The 19,248-nt window shown below is 38.7% G+C and overlaps 2 protein-coding genes and 1 long non-coding RNA gene across 28 annotated transcripts in view; 2 read left to right on the forward strand and 1 right to left on the reverse strand.

Annotated features, from left to right (window-relative positions):
• Positions 1-10,021, forward strand: part of GOLM1 (golgi membrane protein 1) — a 34,871-nt gene extending 24,850 nt beyond the window's left edge. For all 14 annotated transcript variants that reach the window (XM_065045867.1, XM_065045869.1, XM_065045872.1 and 11 more), the window contains 4 exons: positions 762-900; positions 3,713-3,842; positions 4,573-4,851; positions 7,368-10,021. In XM_065045867.1, the coding sequence (XP_064901939.1) occupies positions 762-900; positions 3,713-3,842; positions 4,573-4,851; positions 7,368-7,432 (613 nt within the window). In that variant the 3' untranslated portion in view covers positions 7,433-10,021. The remainder of the gene's footprint in view (positions 1-761; positions 901-3,712; positions 3,843-4,572; positions 4,852-7,367) is intronic.
• A 1,083-nt stretch (positions 10,022-11,104) lies between these two features.
• LOC135577281 (uncharacterized) lies at positions 11,105-11,574 on the forward strand. Its single transcript, XR_010468954.1, has 2 exons — positions 11,105-11,234; positions 11,340-11,574. It is a non-coding gene; the product is annotated as an uncharacterized LOC135577281 (long non-coding RNA).
• Positions 11,575-12,110: 536 nt separating this feature from the next.
• Positions 12,111-19,248, reverse strand: part of NAA35 (N-alpha-acetyltransferase 35, NatC auxiliary subunit) — a 30,788-nt gene continuing 23,650 nt past the window's right edge. For all 13 annotated transcript variants that reach the window (XM_065045863.1, XM_065045858.1, XM_065045852.1 and 10 more), the window contains 6 exons: positions 18,193-18,329; positions 16,748-16,815; positions 16,361-16,501; positions 13,936-14,058; positions 13,029-13,109; positions 12,111-12,396 (listed from right to left, as the gene is read on the reverse strand). In XM_065045863.1, the coding sequence (XP_064901935.1) occupies positions 12,337-12,396; positions 13,029-13,109; positions 13,936-14,058; positions 16,361-16,501; positions 16,748-16,815; positions 18,193-18,329 (610 nt within the window). In that variant the 3' untranslated portion in view covers positions 12,111-12,336. The remainder of the gene's footprint in view (positions 12,397-13,028; positions 13,110-13,935; positions 14,059-16,360; positions 16,502-16,747; positions 16,816-18,192; positions 18,330-19,248) is intronic.

Here is a 19,248-nt window from a genome sequence, read left to right on the forward strand (position 1 = left end):
CCCCTTCTGTCTTAGTGAGGAGGAGGTAAAACGTGCAGTATGTTGACCGTTTGGTTGTTCACGGGAGGTGAGGAAGGCTTTGCATGCAGAAAGATGTGTTTTCAGGGTCTGTGTCTGGTGGTATACATTGAACTCAAATGTTACCTTGGAGTGGGGAAAAAAAAACAAAGGGGAGAAAGACGAAAAGAGTTAAAAAAACCTTAACAGACTCCTTTGTTGCGGGGTCCAGCAGGGAAGAGAAGCAGAGTGGTCCCCCACCAAGGCTGTTCCTTGGGCATGCTCTACAGTGCAGGGGGTGCTGACCACTATGATGATTTTTCACCCCATTTTCCTCTAGCGTGATGCACTTCTCATCAGGATCCACCCAGACCCACCGCTGCTCGTCACTGTTACGGTTGGATAAAGGCTTACATCTGTATTTCTGTTTCCATACTAAGAAAGGCTTCAGGGATCAACATTTATTTTGACTTAACTGAAACTCATTAGCAAAAGACAAGAAAATTCACCTAGCTTGTTGAACTGGTCTAATTAAAGCAGTCTAAATTAATTTCTTCCATTAGAACTTGGACCGCCTGCACCGTGAGTTTGTCCTGAATACTTAGATTAACATCGCATTTTTTCTTATTGACTTGTCAAATGTAAGCACAGGTAATAGAACTAAGAAAATAATAAAATGGAAAAAAAAATCGTTTTACAAAAGAACATTTTAGAAGATTGTGGATGAAAGTTAACAACTGCTCACTTGTTCATGTTTTCTTCAGGTCACAGTGCATCAATCAGATGAAAGAAATAAAAGAACAATGTGAAGAAAGGATAGATGAGCTTGCAAAAAAGGGTGGTGATGTAGCACAAATCCAAGAAAACAAAGACTTATCAGAAGATTCAAAAAAAAATGGCGAGGTATGGTTTGAATAACTTCTTAAAAATATTTTTCTTTGCAATTCTTAAGTTGTTTTCTACCTTTCTGCTGTCTTCAGCTAGCATTAGCCCATCTCCTGAAGTTTTGCACTGCTTTTCTCACATCTGTTGAATGTTTCTGGTCTATGGAAAATTGAGTGATTCCAAGGACAGAGCAAGGCGGAGGTCCTGCAGGAGACTCCTAATCACGGGGTTTCTGAGATGGGCAGAATTTGAGAGGTGATGCTGGGAGCGGTGTGGAGCCCATTAAAGTATATTTAACACTGCTGAGCTTTGGCTCACCGCTCCTTTGACTTCATTAAAGGACTTAGTTGTTTTGTGCGTTGAGGAAAAATTATAGTAATAGTAAATATATAGTAATAAGTAAATAAAAAGCCCATTGTTTGGAGATGATCATTTGTTTGTCACACATATGTATCTTGTTTAATGTCACGATGTGAAAATACTATTTGGAAAGTTGATGTGGGGAAAACCATACTAGAGCGGTGGACAACTTAATTTCTAGTGTGGCTTTGGAGCACATTTTCATTGGAATTGCTTGCACCAGAAAGTTTTGTTTTGTTTTGTTTTGTGGTCTGAGGGGTTTTTTTTTACCATTTCCAATTTGGAAGGGAAATAATCACAGAAGGCACCTGAGGAGTTTGGCTGAAGCCCCCCTACGGGACAATTTTGGTCTCCTGCGGCAAGTCCCATAGCCGGGGACAATCTTTACTCAAAGCGGGCAGTAAGTTAGGAAGGGCAGGTTCCCTGTTCTCCTTTTAATCTGCAGATGAAATAGCCACTAATATAGCTACAGCCTAGATAAATTCTGTCTGTTTGCGTTCCCTAGTATCTGTGACGATGTTGTGTACGTCAGGCTGCAACCTTCTCAGTTGTTTGTTTGCACAAGGATTCCAACTTTTTGCTTCTGCAAATGCTGGGTTATTTATCGTTAGTGCAAGGTGACCCTGAGGAAATCTCTGGTTTTACCCAGAATTTTTAGCTGGAATGATTGCTGTTTGTAAGATGTACATGCTTATGTAATGGAAAGATCGGAGTTAAAATAAAACAGAGGAAGAAGATGGAGTGTTGGGTGGTAAATATGCAGCTTTTCTTACAGCTCTGTGTTTTAAAGAACGATGTATACTTTTCAGTTGAGGAATACACAACACGTTCCAATTATTATGTTTTTACACAACCACTTAAATTTTCAGCGTGCACCATTTTATTTTATTTGACACCGTCCTTAAAAATGACAGAGCTAGAAATTTAAGGTAATATAACTTAGGGGGTTTTGCACATTTAATTAAGAGATGATTTCTTGCTATTAAGTGAATGTTCTGTATTTTTACAGAAGAATTCATGCCCAGTATAAAGTGAAAAATGGTCTTATGTTCAGTTTCTGATGAGGTTGAATTATTTATAAGACAGAAGCATTTTTAAATACAGCATTTTTATTTTCATGACAGAAGATGGAGTTCTTCTGAATATCCTCACTGCAGTAACCAAGTGTCTAGTAATAATGGCTGCTCAGGCTTTTAGAAGAGTTAATGCTAGATTATTTGTTGTTGATGTTGGACTTCATGGTGTTGACCCAAAGTCTTGAGTTCTGCCTGGCCTTGACTGAGCTTAAACATTTTCAAAACAGCCAAGTAATTATGTCCTACAAATCCTCTACAACTTCGGCTTCTTGGTTATTTAACGGCTTCTTTCTGCAGACATTTTCCAAATAATTGCGTGAAGACTTGAGACAACCTAGTGTTTTCTTAACCTGCTTAGAACAATGGGTAGCTATGGTCTTATCAGAAATTGTGACAGACTTTCTGTTGACCATACGACTTTCTATACCGTAAGGTTTCCTATTCATTTGTATAGTACCAGCTATAAAAAGATTTACGTCTCCACATGTCTGTATGCTTGTTGTTCCTCTGTGTCTTTTGATTATTTTTTTTTAAACAAAACAAAAACCCAACCAAAAAATCCCCATAGAACAAACAGTTTTATAACAGTCTGGGTGTTTTGCACCAAAGCTGGTGTAGCACCACGTGGGTTCCAGGAACATTTAATGCTTCGTGTTTGTGTGCACTGAATTGACATAGCTCTCAGCCAATTAAATGCTAATATGAGTAAAAGTTGTACATAGAATTTTAATTGCTAAATTGGAAGATCTTCAAGGCGGTGTACATCTTAGTCATTAATCCTCCAGCAGGCCAGATGTTGAGAGCAGTCTAGTACCAGTATTTAATACATTCTTAAGTAAGCTACATCACATTAAACAGATATTCTTGTCTAGTTTGTTGATGTAAGTTTTTCTTCTCTTCATCCTGCATTCAACATAGTTTTAGAACAGTTTTGTACAGGCTTCCTTAACTGAAGTCTTATTATGCCGAAACTCAGTTTGCCTGTCCCTGTAGATTACTAATAGTAGTTAATGCCATCTGTTTGTTGCTCTGCTGACTCTGACACAATAGCAAGGCAACAGTGGAGCGATGTGCGGTGTTACAGTTCTGTGACCCTTGGAGAATAATAGGTAGTGTTTCTTGTGAAGTGCTAACCAAGAACAGTAACCTTTTTGACAGCTACAATTAGATTTGAAGGTGTGTTAAATTCTCCCAGTGTTTTGTGTTGTTATATAGAAACAACACTGCACACTCAAGATTGTGTGGTACTTCCATCACCTTTTTTCAGTCCAAATATTTCACAGTGTGTTAGGATTGTTTTTCCCCTACTGAATTCTTACCGGATTTTTACTTCCCTTCCAAAATCTACTGGTTATATAGGCCAATGCCTGTCTATGTACATTCACTTTATATAGGTCGATATTCAACTGCCAGCCTTGAAGGAAACCGAGATCAAGCAGGCCAACTTGGAACAGCAGAAACCCAATGAAGATATACCTAACACAGCACCTACAGTAAAAAAGGTAGACCCGATGGAGGCTAAAGGTGAGGTGAAAATCACTATCTTACTAATTAAGAACGTTTAATCAAGCATTTAAAAAACATCTTTGTACACAAGATTACGATGGAAGAAGTGACACCAGTAGACTGAACTTTAATCATTTTTCAGGCTGTGGAGAGGTATAATATCTATTCAAGCATTTTTATTACCAGCATTCCTACTGGCTCAGTTTTGTTATAATTGACATGCTACATGTAAAGTAAAATACAAATATTTGCAATTCTGTAGTCATATTCATCATTTAATACCCTGCTTTTGGAATAAATGATCTGCAAGCACATTTAAAATTTACTTTCTTACTAAGTTTGGCACATCTAGCCTGCTAGTCCTCCCTATGGAGTTAGTAACAAGAAGTAAAACACAGAAACCTGATGCTTACATAGCACACTGCATTTTTTATTTAATCTGCTTGTTTCACCTGCCTAATTTATTAACTGCACATACCAAAATTTTAAGTAGGTAGAAGTGTGAATCTGTTGACAGTAAACAATGTCACAGTAGACTCTACAAATCTCATTCTTTAGCTGTTCCAAATAGCAAAAACATGGGGTATCTTATTTCTCTTTGGAACTGATGTAGTTGGAAGATACTCTTTCCCAGGTGAAACAAGAATTGAATGTCAAGGATAAAGCAATATTCATTGAAGGCTTTCAGCGTGTGCCACCACTGAAAGGCATTAGGTTTTTTACTCAGAATCATTTTTATTGTTCACAGAAAGAATAAAGGGCCCAACTGACATCAGAAAACAAGAGCCTAAGGCAGAAGAGGAGAAGCTTTCAAGTGACCTGAAAAACCCACAGGATTCACTCCAGGTTGCTGAGGGTCGTAAGGAGATGTCAGAGATGGAGCTGAATCAGTCTGAAGATGGGAAACAGGTGGTGGGGCAAGATGCACTACAGCTGGCAGCAGAGCAAGCTGCCAGTGAGGAAATTGAGAGGGAGCAGCTCCTAAACTACAATGCTAAGCAGGATGACTCACCCCCTGGAAAGCCTGGTTGGTAACATGTCATGTACTGTTAAGAACAGTGAAGAAATGGAAATGTGGAGTAGAGCACGGTTTCTACAACAGTGGTGGCAGCTGGCCGGACTCAGTATGAGGTTTTGTAAAGCTTAGTTTGAGACGCAAAAGGGTAGTCAGTCCGCAGCAGTCTGCTACAGACATGGGTAAAGCTGGAGGCTTTTGTTTGTGCAGCATGGAGCTGCCTGGCTGGGTTCTTCTGCGTCACTGTGGTAGCATTCCAGTCTCTCTCTCCATTGGCTGTACAAGGCATGTGGGGAAATGAGCCCCACTTTTTGGTGTTGCAGCTTTATAAGAATCTGATACATTTGCAAAGGATGAGGCGTTAACCATCCAAAGCATTGATGAGAGGTATTGATGTTTTGCAGACTTTTTATAGTGTCAGTGTGTAAATGCTAGCTGTCCCTATGTCAAAATAAGCTAGCATGAGTCAAGCTCAGCCTTAAGACTTCAGGTATCTGAAGTTCATTATTGGGAGTCTGCAAAGCTGTAGATCAGAAGTTGCAAAGGTGCCAGTTTGTGGCAGCAACCACATGTGACCCAGAACCACGTGTCTCTGCATCACTGGGCAGCAGAATATTGATGTTGTGCCTAAACATGACCAGAACCTAGACATCCTTCTGCCTGTCTGGAGGAACTTGGTCTCAGGTGGACCTACTAGCTCAGAGTAATCACGAAGAAGCCTTACGACAGTCAGAGCAGGAAATAATGCCCCCAAAAGTGCTGTTTATGCTTTTCTAGTGAATGCATTAATAGAATGATGAGTGATGATGTTAACACTGTTGATAACTTGGCAGGGATAAATAATGTCATCTGCATTGCTAGAGCAGTATTTTCCCAACTCTTCCAAAAAGATGCTGGCCAGAGCAGGCTGCCCCCAAAGAGATGTGAATAAAAGTTACCTAAACTGCTTCTGTTTTAATGGAAATAAATAGCAGAAAGATGAGGTAAAAAAATCACTGAAATTATGCAAGTTAAAGCTCTGTTATGTAGCCTGGGAAAGGTCAGAGTTTCCGTGAGCTGGAAGGACTAGTAGGATTTCTTCAGGCTTGATTGTTCAACAAAAATACCATACCTTACTCCTTGTAGCCAAAGGAGCCTAAGGTAGAAAAAGAGTTCTTCCACATTTCTGAGCATCTTCTCTTTCAATAAAAGCTTATTTTAATACTTTGAGACCTTTGGGTCTGTAACTGTACAAATCTGTTTGATGTGGTGGTCTGAACATGGACAACATAAGCCAAAAAATTTTCAAGCCTGTTTCTAAGCCAGTTAGTAATTAGAGGGCTTGGCTTGAGAGTGGTCTGAACCAGAGGCTCTGATCGCTCTTAACTGCATCTGCTTGTACCTCTATGCTGTTATGTTTTTTCCTAGCTAGTTAACTGAAAAATAAGAGTAGTAGTTTGGCAATCAGAAATAATGCTTCCATTTGGTTTTGAGCTCTCTATATAAAGAAATCTTAAAATAGTCATAAAAGTTGCTTGAGATGAATATGACTCAGTGAAGAAAATATCTCATAGCACTTTTGTGTCAAGTTAGCATAAAATACTTATTTTTTTTATGCTATGGTCACAGCTTTCTGCTTGGTGGACAAATTAAAACAAGAAGTGGGGAAGACGAGATATGTTTTAGTGGTGGTGGCAATACATTTAAAAGCAATACCACAGTCAAGTTTTGAGCATTGGCTTCAGGTTTTACCCTTCCTTAGGCCGTCCTTTAATGTATTCTGAAATTGTTCAATGCTTTTCCTTTTTGTCTATCTGAATGCTGGCTGAATTTTTTATTACACTTTCAAAATCCCAGAAGTTTCTGTCTTTTATCTAGTTCTTTAGAAAAGATTTACAGCAAAACCTGCTCTGAAGTTTAACAGTCCAAATGGAAAAATAATACGAAAACCTACTCTAAACAGCAATTCATTCAGCAGCAAAGTAAATTCTGTTGAACATTGTTACAGTAACTGTTTCGTGTGCAGATGACATTAAGGTATACCATAAAACTTATTATTTTTAATGTTTTTCTAGACAAACAGGAATATGAAGCATTGAACCAGGACAAGAATGTTGATTACGATGTAGATGAGAATGAAGCTGAATCAGAAACAGACAAGCAAGCAGCGCTTGCAGGGATTGAAAATGGAAAAGAAAAAAAGAAATAAATAATAATAAAAGAAGTTTTAACCTGTCATCAGTACCACATGCTGAAAATTTTAAGCTTATGTTTTCCATGGTATCCTATAGCAGACATAGCTGGCTAATTTCCCTTTTTTCTTTGAGCTTTCCCCCGTGTTGACAGTGTGACCTATTTTCTTGAAAGCATCACTGAAGCCACCGTTTAACATGTGGTGGGGAGGGGCGGTATCTGTAGCTTTACTATACCGTACCTAACAGTCCTTTCAGAATGTCTCCTGCTGTATTCTAGATTTGTTTTCTAGATGAAGAACTGTCACTTCTGCCTCTTAAGAGATTTCTGTACCTTTTTCTTTTTTTCCTAATTAGATCAAAACTCTGAAGATACAAAGAACCACGTATTGGAGCATGGTGAAGAACGACAGAGGTTGTGAAGAAATGAGATTAATGTTGCAACTTAGTCACCTCTTCATATAATTGCAGCAATGATAAGAGCAAAGTGATCTGATAATGTTTTTATTATCTTCTCAAGGCTTCAATAAGTGCCCAAATGAAGTGGTATTTTCTTGTGAAGTTTCAGTACTGTTTCAGTGGTGAAAAAAAAAATCTTAAATCTCTGGAGGCTTGTTTTAAAGCATCTTGACTTCTGCAATGACTCTCTCCTTCCTACCAATTATAAAATTGACACCAACTAGCAATAAGTGTATAACTTTGAAGTCTGCCAGCTTGCAGAGTCATACTATAATATGTGTGGATTGGTGGTAGATGAGAAAGACTCCACTACCAAGCATGGATGTCTTTCCTGAGCAATGCAGTAGGTAGGTCCCCAGCCTATTTTTAAGAGGAGCTAAGTTACCTTGACAAACCATGGGAAGGATGAAAAATGGCCCATGCTGCAGTTGTGCCTCTTCTGGCACCTTTTTACTGCTATGTAGATAAGACTCAGAAACCATGATTGTAGTCCTCAGATATTATGCAGTATGATACATTCTCCTGGGCCTCCTAAATGGAATTGCTAGCTTACACTATCTGTAACCAGGCTGAAACACTGTCCTGGTTGTGCTCTTAGCCTTTAGTTTAAAAAAAAATAAATAATATTCTGACAATAGTGTCTTCTTAAGAGATTAGCAGGAAGATTTTTCTGAAAGCTTTGTTGGACTGCTGTTCACAAGATCAGTACTATGGTATGGTTCAGTTATGGCTAACTTATACACATTCAGAGTATAAAAATTCAAACTCCTAAACTTTTTGCGACAAAACCCATCTGAAATGGTGTGGTACAACTTACCCTTTACTCCACCCAGCCACTGCCTTCTGCTAAAAAGTCAAAAGGCACATTCTCACCTTCATCTCAGCTGCTCAAAGTGACTGATCTTCTGTGCTAAGCTTTTCAAGAAGGTAAACCAGACCATGCATTTACCAGACATCTCAATGTCTCCCACGGGGGAAACTGTAGTTGTTGTGAAGTCCTGTGTTATGCACAATGTTAAGGAAGTTGCATCATGTTGTTAGTGTTCTGTAGTCTTTGTCTTTTCTGAAACTTGTTGAATGTAAACTAGAAACTAGTTTACTTGTGATAACCTAGAAATACTCTCTACTACCACTAAGGCACCCGTAACTGCAGTCCAGCCTGCATGGTGTGTACATGTACCCAGCTGGTTTTAAGGTTGTATTCATATCTGTTCTCAAGACTGACACCTGTGATTGGAGCAATCTTTTTGAGTGTGAACCCACCTCTGTTGTGACAGCACAGGAGCAGACAGATACAGCTAACTTCCCAACTAGCAATTTCACTTAAGAAAATACTAATTTGTCTTGGCTTTGTCTTAATGCACTTCATTTTGTAACAACTTTTGTGGTGTCTCATTCCTCAGCCTATTAGTTTACAGCTCCTGTACCTTGAGATGCCTAAATATGCAAATGGAAGGTTGGTTGTTTTGTGTATGACGAGAGCGTAAGTTGTCGGAGTGAGAGGCAGAGCTCAAGTCAAATGGTGCCTATTAAGCCTAAAGACTGATCACTGACAGACTTGCCATGTGTAACTTGAATTCTTCTGAGAATGTATGTGGCTTCCACGTGACTTCCATTATTGAGCTCTTGGTTACCCTGTGTCTTTTACTTAAATTGGACTTAACTGGTCTGGGCTGCTAGTCAGTATAACAGGGAAAACAAATGCTTGTAAGCAGGAGAGAAAAGGAGGTATAAGCATCCCTTCTAACTGATGTGTATTGGGAAACTTGGGCTATTAAGGTTGTTGTTTGTTTTTTCCAAATAATGGCATGTTTTAACATCAAAATGTTAACCTGTATTCTTGAGTAAAAGGTGTATTTTCTTAGGACTTACTTAATCTGCAAACAGTTTTATAGGTGAGATTATGTTAATCAGGAATTTAATAGTGATTGTTGAAGAGCATATGTTATATAAAATGTACGGTGAAACACTGTATTCAGGTTGAATGAATGACTTTAACTTGATCCTGGTAAAATCCCAAACAAAATCCTTAAGGTAATTAATATATTGCTAGAGAATTATTTAAAATGGATTGTTTTGCCTGTATTTCTGTACAGTACCCAAACCTGACTGGGTTTCTCACTAGCCAGCTAGAACAAGACCACCTTTGTACTGAGCACACTTGTTACACCTCTGACAGGAGGGGGTCAGAAAACCTGCTGTTCAAAAGCATAAAGGAATACAACCTTATTCTCAATGGCTTCAAGTGCTACAGGAATGTAACTAGGGTGGTGGATTTCTGGTAGACAAGGGTCTTGTCTGTATATCTGCTATATAGAACTTTAAAATTAAATGACTTTTTAGTTGAACAAAACAATAGATTCATTTGGAATTACGGTTTACATTATGTAGTGTTGTCTATCACTATAATTTTTAGTTGCATGAGGCAGGGAAGGTTCCTTTGCTGTAATGATCTTGGGGATAAAATAACACTTGTCCTTGGTTTTTAAAAACTAAGCCTGATACATTTTAGATAAACATTTTAAAATAAAAATAATCTTCCTTACTGTGTATTTAACTTATTCTGTATAGTTCATCCACTTCTAATGTTAATGAAAACGGGAAAGGTGATTGTTCCTGTTGTGTGGGGTTTTTTTTTGTTTGTTTTGTTTTCTTTTGGTTTTTAGTTCTATAAATCATGTGGAACATGGGTTTCTCTTATACTTGCTGCTTCTGTTGGAGAAATACCAAAGGCTGTCCTTGGCCTGCTGTCATTTTGTTTTCTAAGACAGGAGAAAATTTTGTGATTGTTTACAAGAAGTCAGCAAAAGCCAGAATAATTCTCAGTGCCTTGCACTAGAACCAGTTTGCCATCTTTACATCTACACTTTCTAGGATTTTCATTCCTTTGACAACTACAGAGAAGTATTGAAGTATTTTAATAGTGATAAGCCACCATATAAAATGGTATGCAGCCAGGTGAGGAAACTTACGTCTTCAGGGCAGTACTCCTGCTTATTGCAAGAAACTGTGAATTGCTTGCAGGCAAGTTGGTGTTCCACTTTAGACTTTCTTCACTGTTTTTCAGCTCTAGCTCAGCAGTGCTGATGCTTAGGTGATGAGTTGAAGCGGTGTTATTCCACGGTACAACTAGGTATTAGGAGAAACACAAACAAATGTCTTTCTTGGTAAAGGAGTTACAAACTCCTCACTATGGAGAAAGCTGTTTTGCACCAAAAGGAGGAATTGTCTTGTCCAACACAGTGAAACCTGGAGGATTTGTCTTTATGGTAGGACTTGGCAGTATGGTTTATCAAAGATAAGTCAGCTTTGTGTTCATTTTCAGTCCCTGCTATACAAAAAGATGAGGACAGGCTGGAGAGGGTCCAGAGAAGAGCCACAAAGGTGATCAGAGGACTGAGAAGCCACCATATGAGGGAAAGCTGAGAGAACTGGGCTTGTTCAGCCTTGAGAAAAGACGGCTTAGGGGAGACCTCAACATCACATTCCAGTATTTAAAGGGTAGCTACAAAGAAGATGGAGACCCCCTTTTTACAAGAAGCCATGTGGAAAACATGAGGGTTAATGGGTACAAGTTATTCCTGGGGAGATTCTGATTGGACACGAGGGAAATTTTTCACAATGAGAACAATCAAAATCAACCACTGGAATAATCTCCTCAGGAAGTGGTGGATTCCTCAACACTGAACACTTTTAAGATTCAACTGGACAGGGTGCTGAGCCATCTTGCACAGATTGTGCTTTTGCCAAGAAGGATTGGACCAGGTAATCCTTGTGGTCCCTTCCAACCTGATGTTCTAAAGCTTTTTTCCCCTCTTGTAACAGAAGGTTGATCAATGCAACAGCTGAGCTCTTATTTCACATATGCAGGAGAAAGAACTGTTCCAGGAAAGAAAGAGTAGGTTTGGGGCTTCTCCTGTTTGGCATTTCTACCTGTATCAAGCACTACAGAAGGCACTAGGATCCAGCATCAGCATCGCAGTTAAAGCAAGACAATGAAGGTCATGCAAGACTTGACTGAGCAATGGAACAAATCAGCAATCCCTGCTTTGCAATGGCAAAGCAAACACAGGATTGAAATAAAGTTGCAGAACAGTTAAATAGACTCCTAGTGTGTTGTGTTCCTGTGTTGCTAGTGGCTGTTACAGTGTTAGCTATGCAGATGCTACGGTAGGTGAAGAATAAAGACAACGGAACAAACTGCAACTAGAAGTAACTTACTCCACTGCTCCAAGGCCTTCTACATCTGAGACAAAATACCTCCTAGACAATTTACTTCAGTAAAATAAAAGTCACTAAATTCAGTGCAGGAGGAAATAAATGACTAGTTTCCAGCTGCTCTCAATTTCTATATTGTTTTAGCTTGCAGGACTTGGCAAGAAAAGAATTCAGTCTTTCTACTTGCAAAGTGAGAAAATTTGGTGCAACAAAGTGAAAAATACGGAAACTCAGAATCTCTCCAAGTGGCTTTGTTCAAAGCCAAATTTCAGTAGCTCAGCTGTGCGTAGAAGACATGAGGCTTTTATGTTTTATTTTTGTTCAGTCCCTAATGCTATTAAATCACCAAACTACCACTTTCTGTCAGAGCTTACTTATTAATGTGATTTATGATCAAAATGTGTAAATAATTCAGGTACAACATTTTTCAATAAAACCATTTATTAAAATCTGCTTCACCTGTAAAACCATGCAAACCACTTAAACAGCAGTTATCATTCAGATCACGTAAAGAAAGCAGAGTACAAATATTCCACATAATGGTACTTTTATCCTGGAAATTCCTCTTTGTCTGGGTGCAGCACTAGATACTCCATCCTACAGGTGGTATCTGTATGTTTCAGGTATCCTAACAATAATCTCTTGTCTTTCAAACAAGCTTCACAACTGGAAAATATTTATGAGGGGAGAAGTCAAATTCTGGAGGAACCTAGAAAGAAAATATTTTAAACATTGAATTTAATCTCACAATAAGGGATACCCTGCAGATAGAAAGAAAAGACTTTTAAGCAGCAGAAGATAGAAGAAAAATAATCCTAGCTCCTTAAATTAATATCTGGAAAATATTTCGACCCACTTCTGGATATGCCAGTCATCCTCCAGCAGTGACGGGCACAAAGCTGTAGGGTGCTGGTGTGCCTCTCCCTTCAGCCTCCTGTGCCAAGCCTTCAGCGGCACGGCGCGTCGGAAGGCCACCTCCTGCCTGTGACCCACGTGGCACCCGCTGTCCTGGCAGCCAGCCCTCTCCCACAGGTGTTCGCACGAGCTGCTGAGATGCTGCTACCAATTACTTCTTCCTGCTCTTGAGGAACACCCGTACTTGTACGTTATCCCTCACGCAATTCCCAATTTTTTTTCCAAAACATTTAGAAGCAGGAGTTTTCCATATTTAAATAACTGCATCAAACTATTTCCAAGGGAAAAATGGATTAAGTTACTTTCCCAGTTTTTCAAGAGCTAGAGTAACTGTGGCCTGAACCTGCTCATTCAGCTGTAAGAGATCTGTGGTAGTGTTGCGTGTAATAGTAAATTTTACATTCAAATCAACTGGCATTTTCTTACCTTAGAGTCTTTTTTGTGGCCTCCTGCCAGCAGCTTCATGACCACAATGTTGGGTTTAGCAACCTTTAGAATTCGATTCACCTAAATACAAAGCAGCAACAAGTTTTCAAGTGAAAGCATATGACCTCAAAATAATTTTAAAGGTAATACTCAAATGTTCACATACTCTAACAATGCAGCAGTCTCTTACAGTATCAGTTTAATAGAGATCAGGGCATTTTGGATTTGCTTTAAAGTGTAACAGCTGGACTAATTAAATTTAATGGAGGGGAGACTGATTTTAAGAGTCACTTTTTTATTCAACAGACCACAGAAACCACTGCTTTCCATGCTTAAGTTCAAAAATTGTCAAACTATGGCAAGTTCTGAGGCACTAATCTAAACAGAGGTTTAGACAGACTCCAGGTATCTACCCCCAAAACTGTGGCATAACGAGAGCGGAAAATTCATTTATCAAACTACTGCAGGAAACAAGCACAAGACTCAATCCTCTTTTCAGGCTGAAAACATTCAAACCTATTTTCCCACCTTTCAGGAGTACTTGCGAATTACCAGATTCCAGCTGAGTGAGACAGGCATGTGACACCTTCTTGTTAAAACTGATAGGCTTTTAGAACAGGGCCAGAAGACAACATGCAAGAAGGAACTAAGTTGCTATCAAACATATAAGGCACAGAGAAGGGAGAAGTTTTGGAACAGTGAGCACAACCCTGATTATGTTACCTAATGCACTAAAACAAGCCACTGTGTAAGATGCCACCACCCTCCCCTGTTAACTCCTGAACTGAAGCTCTCAGCTTTGCTCAGCATTTTGACAAAGTACACTTTGGATTTCAAGGAGATCCAGCTGAAAACAAAGTTATTCTACTATGAGCAAATACTCCTTTTCCCAGTATTCCAGTCTTACCTCATAGTCTGGATTAGGAATATTCTCAAGAATCATTTTAGCTTGCTGGAAGTGTTTGCTAGCTGCCATGTAGAGATCTGATGACTGAGGAGGTGGGCTGTACTTATTCAAATCAGACATTTCCTGGTGTGTTACAGACATACATAAATATATATTAAAATAATCCGACAGCAAGTTATATTTTTATCACCTTAATTAAAAAAAATGCTCAAGAAAAAAGTTATGTCAACTAAAAAATATTTTAAGAATAAATACTGAAGTTGAAAACTACCAAGCAGCACTACAGTTACAATGGTTACTGATTATTTTATAGTGCCACAAGATGCAATGAGCCTCTCATACTCTTGATAAAACAATCCCTCCCCTGAACAACTTGTCATTCACTTGCTTTAATAGTGCCACGCAGCAGGATGTAAAATTACAAGAAAAAATAGGAGAAAAAAAAGAAGTATATGATGTTGTTTATTCAAATCAACTTTACAGCAGGTGAGATATTGAATCTGTTCAAAACTTTTTTTTTTTTGATTGAAGATAAAAAACTTCAGTGACAAGGAAGAAGTCACTTCCACTACAACTGTTCAGAGCACTACATTAGGGAGAGTGACTGGCATACAAAATAGTACGGCTTCAGTTCAGACAGACCTTTAGAAAACTTAAGTTTAGCCACCAGCAATCTAAGTTTAACAAGAAATGTCCAAGTTTCTGCACCTGAGGCAGAATAACCCTAAAATCAGTAGAGGCGAATAACCAGTTGGATGAGTAGCAGCATTACTGTGAACACCAAGTTGAATACAAGTCAATAAGGTGCCCTTATTACCTCATATAGGACTATACCAGTAGGAGTGTGGCCAGCAGACCAAGGAAGCTTATCATCCTATACTCAATATTTGTGCTGTAACATCTGAAACATGGCATCCAGTGCTGGACACTGAGCCAGCACTGTGAGCCAGCACTGTGCCCCTGTGGCCAGGAAGGCCAATGGCATCCTGGGGTGTATTAGAAGGGGGGCGGTTAGTAGGTCGAGAGAGGTTCTCCTTCCCCTCTACTCTGCCCTGGTGAGACCCCATCTGGAATATTGTGTCCAGTTCTGGGCCCCTCAGTTCAAGGACAGCAAACTGCTGGAGAGAGTCCAGCACAGAGCCACGAAGATGATGAAGGGAGTGGAGCACCCCCCTGATGAGGAAAGGCTGAGGGAGCTGGGTCTCTTTAGTTTGGAGAAGAGGAGACTGAGGGGTGAACTCATTAATGTTTATAAATATGTAAAGAGTGAGTGTCACGAGGATGGAGCCAGGCTCTTCTCTGGGACAGCCAATGGTAGGACTAGGGGCAATGGGTACAAACTGGAATACAGGAGGTTCCACTTAAATTTGAGAAGAGGCCTCTTCACAGTGAGGGTGACAGAGCACTGGAACAGGCTGCCCAGGGCGGTTGTGGATCTCCTTCTCTGGAGACATTCAAAAGCTGCCTGGACACATTCCTGTGTAACCTCATCTGGGTGTTCCTGCTCTGGCAGGGGGATTGGACTAGATGATCTTTCAAAGTCCTTTCCAATCCCTAACATTCTGTGATTCTGTGACTCACCCAGTTTATGAAAGATGCTGCGATCTGGAGATGGCTGAGGGCCCAGAGCCTGTGACCCACAAGGGGAGGTCAATGGACCTGGACTTTTTCAGTTAGACAAGAACACCAGTGGGTAAGCTTAACAGCAGCCTACAGCTACTTGAAAGGTAGTTACAAAGTTGCCAGAAGACAAACCTGTGCAACACAACATGGGAGGTCACAAATGGTGTCTTAACTAATTCAGACTGGACATTAGGAAAAAAGGTGATTAGTGTAAACGTCAGTCATGTTATCCAAAGACTAAAGGGACCAGGAAAAATAACTGGATCAGGCTAACCAAAGAGTTTGGAAAATCTCCATCCTTTAATTTTTTCAGATTTGGCTAGACAAAACCAGCATTGATGTGATCTATACAACTACTTCAAACAGGAGACTGGACAAGACAAGCCTCCACTGGTCCATTCCAACCAACACTTCTGTGATTTTACACTCAAAATTACTTTTGTTTCATTTTCCTGTTTGCTTACAGCAGTACTAAAAACATGCTGCTTTATAGCCACAGCCCGAAAGTCTGCCAAGAGAATCTGAGGAGATTTTATTTTCATGTAAACCAACCCAAGCATCTCATAAACCACACCATCAGTTCAATTTTTAAATATCTAAAGGTCTAATTTTAGTAAGAATTCAAAACAATATATTTTCCCTGCACACAACTAAAGCTAGAACTCCTTGCCATTTTGACTTAAACTTCAATATGAATTTTGAGATAGTAAAAGCTTTTTTTACAATGAAAACAATGTCTATAGTAGGTGAGGAAATGACCTTCATAAAAGCATGAGTGGCACCATGTTTCAAGATTACTCACTTTAAACTGCAAGTAGTGCACTGGAGGTGGTGTGATAACACTGTTGAATGGAGCAAACCTGTGCTCATATCGAACTTGCTCACTGTCCAATTCAAACTTGGGTTTTCTTACTTTGCCATCCATGTCAAACGCAATCATCGTCTAAATGGGAAAGAATAAATACAGTGAAAAGTGTTAGCTTTATGTCACAGTTTGCTGTGAGCAAGATGAAAGTTATGATTTAGCTATAACTGGAAAGATAGAAAAATAGTAAAGAATTTACCATATCACATTATGAACCTGAACATAATTTCCAGTCCCACTAAAAACAAAAAAGGCATGCAATCTATGCTTGATTCCTACTACAAAAAAATTAAAGCCATTGTTCAGCAAGCACAAATAAATTACCTTGTACATCCCAGCACACATATTTTGGTATGCTTGACTCATGGTGATCTCTCTGCTGAGAGGGCGAACTGCAAATTTCAGACAAAATATTTTTCTTATTCAACGCAAGTACACATATTAATTTCAGAAGGAAACAGTTCTTTCACATTTTCAGAAAGTGATATAATTCTCAATCATGTTTAAAATAATGAAAGAAAACTGAACATAAAAAGCATGGACATGCATTTCTGCTCACCTGGCTCCTGATTACACAAAATATCTCAAAGACACACTTAGCAGTCACAGGAATACTATACTGCCATCAGTAAGATAAACTGGTCCAGACAGTTCATGGCATTAGCATGGCACTATAGAACACTAAACAATGGTCTAGAATTTAAAACTGGTAGTTGAGAGACTTGTTTGCTTAGTTCATGGATTTTTTTTTTTATCTTCTAAGAATATAAGGTTAAAGCATTTTTATCCTAGTAAGAAAGATTTTTATTCTGATAACATTCTTTAAGCTCCCCTTTCACTTACAGTGTTTAACTAGTGCCAGACTGCACCATACTTGGCACCTTTTAAGAAAGTATAAAATGCAGTACTACTTCTTTGAACTTCTAGATACAAGGGAATTTAGTTGCTATGACCCTGAGCTGGTCACATCTAATTGTATCCCTTGAAAAAAAGACAAGGATAAGCACTCAAAAAAGACAGAATAGCAAAGAGTGAAAGCGAGCTTCTGCACATTGTTTATTTGCAAGATCACTCCAACATACTACAATCTTAGTAGTCACTTAGGCATGGCAAATCTGTACCAAATGCCATATAGACATTGGTTTTGGATGCCTTTTCAATAGCAGGCTCACAGTTCTGAACACAGAGACAAAAAGCTATGATATAGGAAGGGAAATTCTTGTTTTCCCTCATGCATATACATCAGAGAAAGCACAAGCTTCTAAAGGGGCTTTTACGCAACAGTACTACCACTGAAGCAAAACGGGACAACATTGTAGAATTAAGAAACGTGCTTGAACACCTTCTGAAGCCAAACAGAAATTACAGAAATACACTGAAAGTTTAGTCTTTGAATCTAGCTACAGTCACAAAGCCCCATACTTCTGGAGTAATTACAGGCTGTAGAAAAGTAGTACTTTTCAAAAGTAATGGCTCTGGACCTGTTAATTATGTCTCACAAGACACAACATATAACATGATTGGTGAAGCTATGAATATAAATAAGCTTCTTTTTTCTGAAAGACCTATTTAAAAATAAATAAATAAATGTGCAATTCTTACACAGTGACTGACCTTTTTAGTTATAAAGTTTTACATTCAGCCTTCATAAACTTGAGGACATATTTCCTACCCACATCAGTGTTGACTCTATAAATTTTGATTTTTAATTCTACATGGCTGTATGAAGAGAAAACAAGAAGTCTGAGTTATACTCTACACCTAGGTACCTTTTTTCTTTTTCTTTGTTTTCTTACTACTACGACCCTTCTGTTGTTCCTCCATTATTCTCTCCTCCGCCATTTGAGAGCTGTCAGCACGGCTCAGTGTTGACATCAACCAGGCATAGAGGAACTCTGACAGATACCTGCAGTAAAAACAGTATGTAGCTGTTGCATATGACAGTACAAAATGTATTAATAATGCACACATCCTCATTGAATGCCAAGTTATTTACTCAAAGAACCAATGATAAAGGACAACTTTTAGGTTAGTAAAAACCCTGTCTTGCATGGCTGAAATCAACAGATTAACATGTGTTCTGCATTTTTTTTGGTTCCTCCCACTCCCCAAAACAAGAATCCGTACAGATTCAACCACAGACAGCTCAAGGTATGCAAGTATCTTGTATGTTTACCAAGTCTAAGCTTCTTATTATTTCAAAACCCATATAAGATCAGATTTTTCAAGAATTCTTCCCCCTGTAAATGATGCATTTTTGAAAATGATGCTATGTTAATATCTTTCTACTTTTGTTATGAATTACTGTTTTGAGAAACAAGGTTATTACTGATTTTTTTCAAGCATTAAAAAGCCAATAAAAGGATCAAGCCCACAGGAACATGAGATCCACATGCAACTCTAAAAGATTTAAGACAAATCTTTAAGAATTATTTCTTAGTCAAATAAATCTCTTGACTGACTTCAACTCAAAAGGAATAGGGAAAATAAAAGAGGAGAAATTACAGATCTGGAGCACATGAAGGAAGAAATAATACTTCACAAGTGGTCATAATTCAGGAGAAAAGTTACTGAGAAATAATTATTAATTTGCATATTTGCTCTCAGAAATTTCCTCTTTTTTGTTCTTTACTTAGAGTAAGGAGATAAAGCAGTTGACACAACAGTTTCAATTAAAAGTGATTTTATTAAAATGGTGGCAGAAAATTGGGCAGCTAAAAATACCATCTGACAGAAAGCTTGTTATTACTTATTGAGGTATTACTTAAAGAATATTGCCATCTCTAGTAGCTATATGGAATATTAATTTTCTCAATTAATTCACT

This window comes from Columba livia, chromosome Z (assembly GCF_036013475.1).
Source record: "Columba livia isolate bColLiv1 breed racing homer chromosome Z, bColLiv1.pat.W.v2, whole genome shotgun sequence".
NCBI classification, from domain to species: Eukaryota; Metazoa; Chordata; class Aves; order Columbiformes; family Columbidae; genus Columba; species Columba livia.